Here is a 10161-nt window from a genome sequence, read left to right on the forward strand (position 1 = left end):
ACTCAGTAGGCCTTGACCCTGATTTCTCTCTTCCCCACCCTCTAGTAAAGGCAAAGAGAAGCTACGTATGTTTAAAAATCAAATACCTTTATTCTTCACCTTCAGCAGCATATGAGAAGTGGCAGTGACCTCAGCAGTAGGCCTGGTGTCTTGCCCTGTTGAGAAGCCAGAATCTCCGCTCTACTGTTCAGGTGTTTTCTCAAATAGCAAGTGGAAGAGGTGGTGGCCAACCCCAGTGCTGGAACCTGGAGGAGGTCGGGGTCAGCACCTGGCAAGGTTGCTAGCTGCCTAATCTCCAGTCTGGGGCTGGAACTTCAGTTTGCCTGAGCTGAGTAAAGAGACATCAGTCCTAGAATTTTTCCACATCATGCCTTGTTTATGCAGTGGCCAAGAGACTGGTCCTTGAGTTGTCCCTGCATGATACTCTAAGGCAGGCCCACTGATTCTTTTTGCCCAAGGATTCCAAGAAGCTATCCTTGGAGGCCGTTGAGACCATGCAGGAAGCAGAGTGGTGCTCAAGTTGTGGCTGACACATCCAGCTCACACCGCCATCACAGAGGCTGAGTGAGCAGTCACCCAGGGAGGGGGGTCCCAGCTCATTCCATTCCCATGGGGCAGGTGACTGGAAGGTAACAGCACCCGAGTCAGCCAGTGCCTACAAGAGAAGATAGAATGTCTCTGAGTTCCAAGAGTTCCTGGTCTTTCTTCCTGATCCTGTCCCCAGCAAGGATTCAAGGTACCTGAAGCTACCTTGGCATTAATCCCAAAGGTAACAAAAGTTCTGATCTGTCCAGTTTGTCCTCTGGTGCCTTGAGGGCCTTTAGAGGGTTCAAGCGAAACTTCTAAGGGACCACTGCAAGCACTGACAGGCAGGAATGTAATGAGGATGGGAAGGGGAAGAGGATGGGTACTTTCTGGTCACCTAGTCAGTAGCGCCTTGGGAGTTACACTCTGTTTTTTTTTTTTTTTTAATTAACTTAAATACTATTTGTGAACATATAGTGTAACACCCAGGATTCATCCCATCAAGTGCCCTCTTTAGGGTCCATCACCCAGTCACCCCATCCCCCCACCTCCTCCCCTCTGTAACCCTTTGTTTCCCAGAGTTAGGAGTCTCTCATGGTTTGTCTTCCTCTCTAATTTTTCCCCAGTTTCCCTCCTTTCCCTTATAGTCCCTTTCACTATTTCTTATATTCCACATATACATGAAACCACATGATGATTGTCCTTGGAAGCTGCGATTTGAAAAGTGATTTACCTTGGTCTCTTGGGCTCAGAGAGCTAACCTTTTTTTTTTTTTTTGTCTTAGGACTTATGTTACAAATAGATTAATGCAATCCCACATATTGTTGGCTTGAACTCCAGACACTGCCATAAAAATGGGAGGAAGCTAGTGGTCACTGTATCCTACCTAGAGGTCCCTTCTTAACAGCTTTCTCAGGAGTCTGTTTTGGTTCCCTGTATAAGCCTCAAGGGTTTTGGCCTTAAGCTACTTTGGCTCAAATGAGCAATGATTTCTACTCCCAGAGTCTAGATTTGCAATGGCTATGGTAGCCACTAGTCACACGTGCCTGTTCCAATTAGTGAAAATTAAAAGTTCAATTTATGGATGTATCAGCCATACTTCAAGTGTTCAGCAACCATATGTGGCTAGTGACTAATGGCTTGTACAGCACAGGTATAGAAAGTTTATCTTAAGAGTTCTATTGGATGGGACTGATCTAGATGTTTTACTTTACCTTCGTGTGTCCACACCCAGGAATACCTTCCAGTTGTCCAAGCAGCCGTAGTTGTAATGATTCCTAAAAACCTAGAGCCAAGAAAAACACAGACCCCTTTTTTACTTAACTGCCTCCTAATTTTAGAGCCCAAATTGGCTAAGCTAAAGTTCAGCTAGGCAAGTTCCAACCTTTTATGACACCTGCCCTATTGGCCCTCCCTGCCCATGGCTTCTGTTTTCGGGACAGCAGGTTTAATTACCCTCCACCCCAAGCCCACAGTCCTACTCACTCTGCCCTTGGCCTGCAGCCGACGTCTCTCCTTCTTGTTGATGTGCCTTTCGATACTAGTTTCACCTCGACTGATGAGAACAGCGTGCCAAATAGTTAGGGCACCCAAGGCAAGTGCTACAGAACTAAGAAAAGAGGGGCCAAGATTGATGGGGAGTTTAGAGGAGGGAGTTGCTATAAGTAGGTCTGAATCTGAAACTGAGCTGAGCAGTAAAGACCCACCAGAGACCTCTCTGCCTAAGTCTTATCTCCCAGCCTACATCCTAGGTTGTTGCTTCACTACATCCATAAAAAGCATTAATGAAGAAGCATTAACCTGAGCGAAAAATAAATTATGTAGAAAGAAGGGTGAGGAAACAAGTCTGTGTTACTAATAAAAATGTCCCATAGTTCCTAAAAGAACCAGTCTTGGGAAACAGCAACAGGTAGTAAAAGCACCAGGTTTAAAACAGGGAGCACACAATTCCAATTGCAGCTCTCCCATTCCCAGCTATGATCACCCAGCAGCTCACTTCACCCTCTCCTCCTCAGTTCTCCACATCTGGAAAAATGCACGGCTCCACTCTGAGGTAGGAGTTTAGCTTACCTGGGCACATAACATCCAGTGCTAGCATCCTTAGTGTTTCCTGCCCCAAAATGCTGAAGACAATGAAGCACGGACTCTCTGCCAAGCTAAGTCACGCTAAGAACAGTGGCAAAGGACAGGGATGGGTCCTGCCTACCCACAGGCACTGGAAAAGGTGGTCCTGAAGCTGCCCCCCACTTAAACTGCCAAAAATGATCGTTCAATACCTGCACAGGAACCAGAGGTAGACAAGACTCTTGTGAGTCACTCTTTCTCGGAAGGAGAAGCTGGGTGGTGGAGTCTGATGATATGTCTAGAAAAAGAGAACAGCAAGGTGGTTCATTTGTTTTGTTGGATCTCCATCACAACCCCAGCACCTGCAGGCAGGGAAGTGACCAAAGCCCAGGATGAGAAATAGGGAGTTAAGCCACAGAGGAGTTAGGGCAGCAGCCAGATGGGTGGGCCAAGCCCAGCGGCATCATCATGTGAACACACACTGGGCAGAGCAGGTCTGGACAGGATGGCAAAGCATGGGAGGAGCGGACCCTGGGCCTTCAGATTTGACGACACAAATGGGGCTCCAGGGGAAGCCACTACACTTCCCAATGAGATCTCCCTCACCATGTGGCTGCAATCCTCAAGAGAGGAGACCAGGTCCACACAATGCAAGCACAAGCAGGAAGAACTGAGCTCCACTAAGGGCTGAAAGGGCAGCAGAGCTAAGTGGTATAGTTGTGGCCCAAGACCTGTCAGAATAAGGGTCCTAAAAGGCTCGGGAGAAGGGATGATCCTGACAATGGATGCAGAAAGACCAGGAACAAAGGGTGATCAGACTGGCCCAGCCTGATCTCTGTCCCCTGGAACCCCGTTACATGGACTAACACAGACTCTTTGCTGCTCAGGCCATCACCAAGGCAGAGTCTTCCTCACTCAGCCCAAAGAAGGTGATAATGGGATAGAGAGCCCAAAACTGTCAACAAACCAGGGACTTGAATCTACCCCCAGGCCACTTAGTCCACTCATGGCAGACAGCCTCCCAGAACACCCCTGATCCAGTATGGAAAGGCCCCTTAGCCAGCCTCTACTACTCCATTAGCAGGTGGGCCCCCGCTGCCTCAGCAACTCTATACCCCCTGGCCTGAGCAGCAGGAGGCAGTGGGGTGGGGTCAGCCCACCTGGTTGGCAACCGCCTGTAGTTTGTTCTTGTCGAGCTGTTTCATTTTCTACGGGGATGGAAAACAGTACTGGTTATACTCTCAGGCCTCTAGGATGGGGATGCTACCAGCCCCACTCCTTCGGGACAGATTCCATGCCCCAAAATTCTGAGCTGCCCTACTCCTAACTATGGGCTCACCTCGATGGCAGCATAAGCTTCCCGGAAAAGGTCCCAACTTCCATAGCTGCAGTAGACACACCCCAGAGTCATGAAAAAGCAGAAAGAGAAGAAGTACCGATGGTTATAGTGGCCCACACAGTTGTTTAGCCAGGCTGGTTGGGGAAGGATTAAGGACAAGATCAAACACAGCTTCAGGTCTCTCTGGTTCATCCCTGCTTCATAATGGCATCCAAGTACAGGGCTTCCAGTCACCAAGAACTATTTCCCAAAGGCAAGAAAACATGGGACTGTTTCCAGAGGTTAAAGCTTTTAAAGAGCCTTCAAAAGTCCCACTGGGAAATCATGAAAACAAATCCCTCAGCAAAACGAAATCTACCAATACTTCAACCTAGCCATTTGTATGGGAAAGCAGAGAATAGCCAGTGAACAACATGAAGTCCAAACATCTCTTTCCATCCCACAAATGTTAGCATGACAGTCTACAAAAGAAAGAATTGTTAGAATAGATGCCCTGCTCCAAGAAAATCTGTCCCATAGAGCTTGTAAGCCTCCTGCTTCCCCCTGGAGATGGCCAATCTCCACCATTCCTCTTCTACTAACTTCTCATGAACCTTCGTTGGGATGAGGGATGATGCCTTGGTTGTGGCCCTTAACCTGGCGCAGGGCTCTGGAGCTAAAGGAGGAGGCCACAGGCAGAAAAGATAAAAGGATACGGCAGTGATGATCCATCTTCAGCACACACCTGTGAGGGAGGGACACAGGCTCTGTTACGGTGGTCAAGGTTCTTGAGATGTCAGTGCCAATCCTTTCCTACAAGGCCCAGCATCCTGCTGAGGTGGAAAGGGCACAGACTTTGAAGACCGCCAGGCCTTGCTTCAAGCCCTGCTTCATTGGCTACATGATCTTGGACAAGGTTAACTCATCTCTCTGAAGCTCAGTGTCCATAAATGGTGACAATGGCTAACCCAGGACCATCCTAGGACCAGGTGTCACGACGTGAGGGCACACTGCCTGGTATATGACGCGCGCTTCATAAACGTCTTCTCAAACTTTAGGTCTAAATTTTGCCCAATTTTAGGCTTCAGCAAACAGGCCACAGCTGGGGTTCACAGCGGGCAAAGCCAAGACCCACCTATTGCAGATGCTGCAGTGGTGTGTTCGGGCCGGCTTGGGGTAAATGCACTTCTTACAGATGGAGACTGTTGCAATATCATTCCTGCCCTGTGCAAAGCGAGAAAAGCTTCATGACACTGTGGCAGCACAATTCAGTACCTCAAAAGATACTGAGGCACTCTCCCTCCCCACTCCTGGACCTGGCTCCCACAGCCCGCAGTTCTATCCTTCCAAATGCCCCTGTGGGGACCCACCTGGGGTGGGTATCCAGGTGGAGTGGTGATGGCCTGGTAGTAATGGAAGACGATAAGGATCAGATTCCAGTGGCTGTAGAAGAAGTGCCAGCAGAGCCGTGGCACTGAGTATGTTCGGAGGATGAGAGGCAGGACACACAGGTAAGCGATGGCCACGATGGAGCTGGTCAGCACAATCACCAACACCACGAACACCTGTCAACACCAGTGAGGTCAGGGAGACACAGTGAGAGTTTGCCAATACCAAGAGTACACTCAGGAATTTCCCTGGGGTAGGGGGCTGGTGTGGGTCCCAAACCCAGTGTGGGTCCATCAGATACATGTCCTTCTGCTACCCCAAAACATCCCTTTTCCTGCTCCCTGGGCATCACTCACCACCCCACACCAGCGGATCACGTTGTCCACCAGCCAGTAGATAGGCTCAAAGGCAGCATCAACAGCGGTGTCACTGCCCCCAAAGGAGTTGTAGAGCAGGGAGCGCAGGCAGACCTTGCCATAGCGCCAGCGCTGTACCAGGCCCCGGAGCAGAGGTGGGCAGCGGCGCCTGTAGCCCAGGAGCAGAAGCAGGCGCAGGCAGAGGCGGGCAGGGCCCAGCAGCAGGCTCCGCTGGCCCCGCATGGCTCCTAGAAGAGCACATCATTGTGAGGAGCCAGCCTGGTTCCATCCCTCCCTATCCCACCAGGGAGGAGAAGGCAAAGGCCTAAGAATAAGGCCCAATTGAGCCAGTCACCAGCTGTGAGAAGGAGGAAGGTCACTTCACTTCTCTGCAGAATGGATGGTGCCAGTGTCCCAACCAGATTACACGGGTAGGGTCTGGAGGTTCTGAGCCTGCAGAAATACTACGTACATTGCACCACTTGGGTGCACAGCAAATCCAAGATGATGCACACCTAGAGTAAAGGGCTGAGGGAGAGGAAGGCAGCTCCAAGCCAAAGCAGGGTCTTTAGAGTTGTCTGTGTAGACCACTGGGTGGAGCACAGCTGACATGCACAAACCTGCCACCACGTCTCTGTAGGCATGGCCACCATAGCAGAGGATTCCGAGGGTATCCTGCTCTAGCCCAATGACCTACCTCCTAACAATTCTTCACCAAGGAACAGCCAGTGGGGGAGTGAATGCACAGCATGTGGATCCTACATCTAGATCTGCCCTGGTGCTGAATCTTGGCAAAAGATACTCATCTTTCCTTTTTTTTTTAAAGAGTTTATTTACTTATTCATGAGAGAGGCAGAGAGGCAGAGACCAGACAGAGGGAAAAGCAGGCTCCTTGCAGGGAGCCCGATGTGGGACTCGATCCCTGGGCCAGGATCACGCCCTGGGCTGAAGACAGATGCTCAACTCCTGAGCCACCCCAGGCATCCCAATATTCATCTTTCCTACTTCCTCTTGGCTGATGTTATAGGCCCCCAGACTCAACCTGTAGCATGAGAGTCCCTGTCTCCTGTTAGGACACCTCAGCTACCCTGCATGACATAAGATGCTTTGTCTCCAATTCCAGTCCCAGCCTGACCCCAAGGATACAAAAGCCAAGACAACTTTAGGTATTCATGGCCGAATAACACCACAGGTAAGAGAGACTGGCCATAGGAGGGAGGCCTTCATACTATTGTTCATGAAGACCACAGAGCCTATCCTCTCAGTGATGAATCTCCCCTACCTAGCTCTAGCTGGACACCCATGAGTCTTCTCTGCAGCTGCTGCTCTTGGCCCCAAGCTTCCCAGCTCTACAAGTACTTTCATCTCTATGTGATTTCTACCTCATACAATAGCCATGGGAGATCAGCTGCCTGTGCAACATCTAGAACAGAAGTCATAGACCCCTTCGATGTTAGTCTCATCAATTCTGCAGATTAAAGCTCTTATCAGAAAAGAAATTCTCTAATTTCCCTCTAGGGCTACTATGTCCTCTGCAACTCCACTGACTTATTTAACAGGCAGCTCAAAACCCAACAGAAACTGGAGGAGGCTGCTCCACTGTAGTGATGGTTTCAGTTTAGTAACTGGAGCAAGGTACTCTCCTTGAGCACTGGCTTATCACTAGAGGTCTTTCCAAAAAAACCAACCAAACAAAAAAACACTTCATTACCTCCTTCCACAACTCCCCCCTCTTTTTTAAAGATTTTATTTACTTATTAATGAGAGAGAGGGAGAGACACAGGTGGAGGGAGAAGCAGGCTCCATGCAGGAAGCCCGATGTTGGACTGGATTCCAGGCGGGACTCCAGGATCACGCCCTGAGCCAAAGGCAGACACTTAACTGCTGAGCCACCCAGGCATCCCTCCACAAGTCCTTTAATGACCTAAGGCAAAAAGGAATCCAGCAGACAAGGCCAGCAAAGAGAAGAAATAGTTCAGTAAGGACCTATTCTGCATCAGGATAAAAAAAAAAAAAAAACTGGCCATTCCCATCACCTCCTAGGAGTTAAGAGACTTAAGAAGCAGTGTAGAAAGGAAAGGAAAGGTCAGCCTTCCTACTTCCTCTGAGTTGGAGTCCTGTTGCTTGGAACCATGATTTGGCTTGAAAGCATGAATTTTCAAAATAGTGTACAGCCATAGTCAAATGTAAGAGTGAGACAAACATACTACCCCACAATAAATCCAAGTGACTCACATTACCCACACTACTGTTCACTCCTTACTGTGGCTAATGCAGAGTTTCCTATTTGCTACAATACTCTTTATACCAACAGCTTGCAAACAAGATGCATTCCCCACCCATTAATAAACACAAATTATATGCCATCTCTTCTGTCTACAAAAAAACAGAAATGTTCCTTTTTAGATTCTCCACCTTTCAGATTGTTGTCAACCACCTCTGGTATTCCTGAGCTCTATAGGAAATGCCTGCCTCAAGGACTAGACTTACTAACTCTCATCTACCCTATAAACTTGACTACTTAGGGTTCCATTCTGTCCTTACGTAGTTCTACGACCTTGGGCAAATCACCCAAAAGTGCTGGACCTCAATCTCCTTGTGTTCTCATTCAAAGACAGGGTAGGGTTAAATGTCCCTTTCAGCTGTAACCCTTTATCATATATACACTTGGCTAAGGTAGAAATTAAATGTTTACAAAATGCTTAGCACGATATCTGGTTCATAGAAGGGCTCAATAAATACTTTTTGAAAGAATGGAGGATGCAGAAGTGGTAAGGCTGGTCAGACATCTGTCTGTGCTGCAAATAATAGCAAGTGCACTCCTGCCAATGTGATAATGCTTATTTAGTATATGATGCTACCACTCTTTTGGTCAGTAAAAAGTAAATAAAAACCATTGTTAGAATCATAGCACTTAAGAACTAGAAAGGAGGGATCCCTGGGTGGCGCAGCGGTTTGGCGCCTGCCTTTGGCCCAGGGCGCGATCCTGGAGACCCAGGATCGAATCCCACATCGGGCCCCCGGTGCATGGAGCCTGCTTCTCCCTCTGCCTGTGTCTCTGCCTCTCTCTCTCTCTCTCTGTGACTATCATGAATAAATAAATAAAAATTAAAAAAAAAAAGAACTAGAAAGGATTTTTTATAACAAGTCCAACCAGAAATCATCCAAAACATAAACTGAAAGCTTGCTGATGCAGAGCTACACATTAGATTTGAGTAAAGAGTCTGAAGCCAACCCCCTCACAACTCAGTTAGTGGGGTTTAGGGGGCATGGGGATGCCAGGGAAGAGATATTGTGGTCCATAGGACCACACTTGAACATAGAGTCCCTGATTTCTCAGGAAATTGAGTTAAAACAGAACTCAAAAAAAAAAAAAAATTGTGTGTATGTGTGTTGGGGTGGGGAATGGAGAATCAGGGCAAAGCAGAGCTTCACTATCACCCCAAGCGCAAGCCTTTAGCACTGATCCCTCAGTAGCAACCACAGGCCATAGTGACATATGCCACCAGATTAGATGGGATTGAAGGCCACAGCACTCCCCTCTTTCCAAGGCTCTAAGTCACCATCTGTTTTCCTAGGGGAAACGATTGGTGAGGGCTGGAGGGTTTGCACAGGAGGGGACATATGCCAAAGTCACCAGAGGGCAAGAGAAACTAAGATGAAAGTCGTAGCAAATCTCATATGGACAAAGATGCTGTTCTCGGGATGTCTGCCTATCTTAAGCAGTAGCTGTCACTCATCGGTAAGAGCAGCATTCTACTCACGTGCAGACTTCCCTTCCGGACTAACATGCTCGAAAAAGAAAAAGTTATGAATGGGCCCACACGACCTGAGCTCCGCTTGAGAGGATCCGACTGCAAGACCTGAAGCTGCAGTCACAAAAATCCGGAAAAGGCTTTATTTCTGAATGGGGTGGTGTGGTCAAAGTACGATAGAAGAAGTAAAAAAAAAAAAAAAAAAAACCTTGGGTTCCGGTTTGGGCTCTACCTTGAACTGTCTTTGAGCCACTGGACAAGTCAAATCCTGTCTCTGGATCTGAGTTTCCAAATCTCTACAATGGGCAAGTTGGGTTGGCTAACCTCCTTCCAGCTCCAAGCGTTACAGCTGCCCCGAGAGTGCACTCCCCCAGGCTTGTGCAGGGCACGGCCGTGCAGGGCGCGACAACGAGAGAACAGGAACCTGAGCTCACGAAAAGGCCCCAAACAGGCCCCGACCCTACAAAAAAGGGCAGGACTGGGGAGCAAAGGCCGCGGCTCCGCTCTTACCTGCCGCCTGCCGACTCCCCAGTCAGCCAAATGGAACCCCGCAGCCTCCGCCGCCGCTCACTGCCACCCCCGCCAGCTCTGCAACCCGGCCGGGCCGGTCTCAGTCCAACCAACCATCGCCGGCCACCCGAAGAACCAGCCTGCAGACTGGGACCCGCTGCCAGCCCATCCTGGACCACAGGCGCAAGCGCAGGCGTCCCGGAGCCCCGCCCCCGCCCTGGTCCCGGAGCAACCTGGGAAATAA

The 10161-nt window shown here is 49.1% G+C and overlaps 1 protein-coding gene across 5 annotated transcripts; it reads right to left on the reverse strand.

Annotated features, from left to right (window-relative positions):
- Window positions 1-66: 66 nt before the first annotated feature.
- On the reverse strand, window positions 67-10140 carry ZDHHC16 (zDHHC palmitoyltransferase 16). Of its 5 annotated transcripts, XM_072805800.1 has the most exons (12): window positions 9918-10140; window positions 5653-5900; window positions 5278-5472; window positions 5043-5131; window positions 4624-4652; window positions 3929-4062; window positions 3750-3797; window positions 2802-2887; window positions 2011-2134; window positions 1740-1810; window positions 751-818; window positions 67-655 (listed from the first exon to the last, which is right to left on the reverse strand). In XM_072805800.1, exons 2-11 carry the CDS (start codon window positions 5893-5895, stop codon window positions 758-760), a joined length of 1080 nt encoding a protein of 359 aa, XP_072661901.1. In that variant the 5' UTR covers window positions 5896-5900; window positions 9918-10140; the 3' UTR covers window positions 67-655; window positions 751-757. The 5 variants fall into 5 exon arrangements, with proteins under 5 accessions (XP_072661901.1, XP_072661899.1, XP_072661902.1 ...); XM_072805798.1 differs by lacking the exon at window positions 751-818 and having other exon boundaries at window positions 9918-10137; XM_072805801.1 differs by lacking the exons at window positions 751-818; window positions 4624-4652 and having other exon boundaries at window positions 3929-3974; window positions 9918-10138.
- Between the last annotated feature and the right edge of the window lie 21 nt (window positions 10141-10161).

Source organism: Canis lupus, chromosome 29, assembly GCF_048164855.1.
Source record: "Canis lupus baileyi chromosome 29, mCanLup2.hap1, whole genome shotgun sequence".
Taxonomy (NCBI): domain Eukaryota; kingdom Metazoa; phylum Chordata; class Mammalia; order Carnivora; family Canidae; genus Canis; species Canis lupus.

What these genes read in the sequence shown, in the direction of transcription:
- ZDHHC16 (XM_072805798.1), bottom strand. Translation starts at nt 5,895, where the DNA reads ATGCGGGGCCAGCGGAGCCTGCTGCTGGGCCCTGCCCGCCTCTGCCTG. An exon ending in TACAGGCGGTTGCCAACCAG is followed by an intron (nt 2,888 to 3,749) that starts GTGGGCTGACCC and finishes CTCTTTTTCTAG; the next exon opens with ACATATCATCAGACTCCACC. An exon ending in GGCTGCAGGCCAAGGGCAGA is followed by an intron (nt 1,811 to 2,010) that starts GTGAGTAGGACT and finishes TCTTGGCTCTAG; the next exon opens with GTTTTTAGGAATCATTACAA.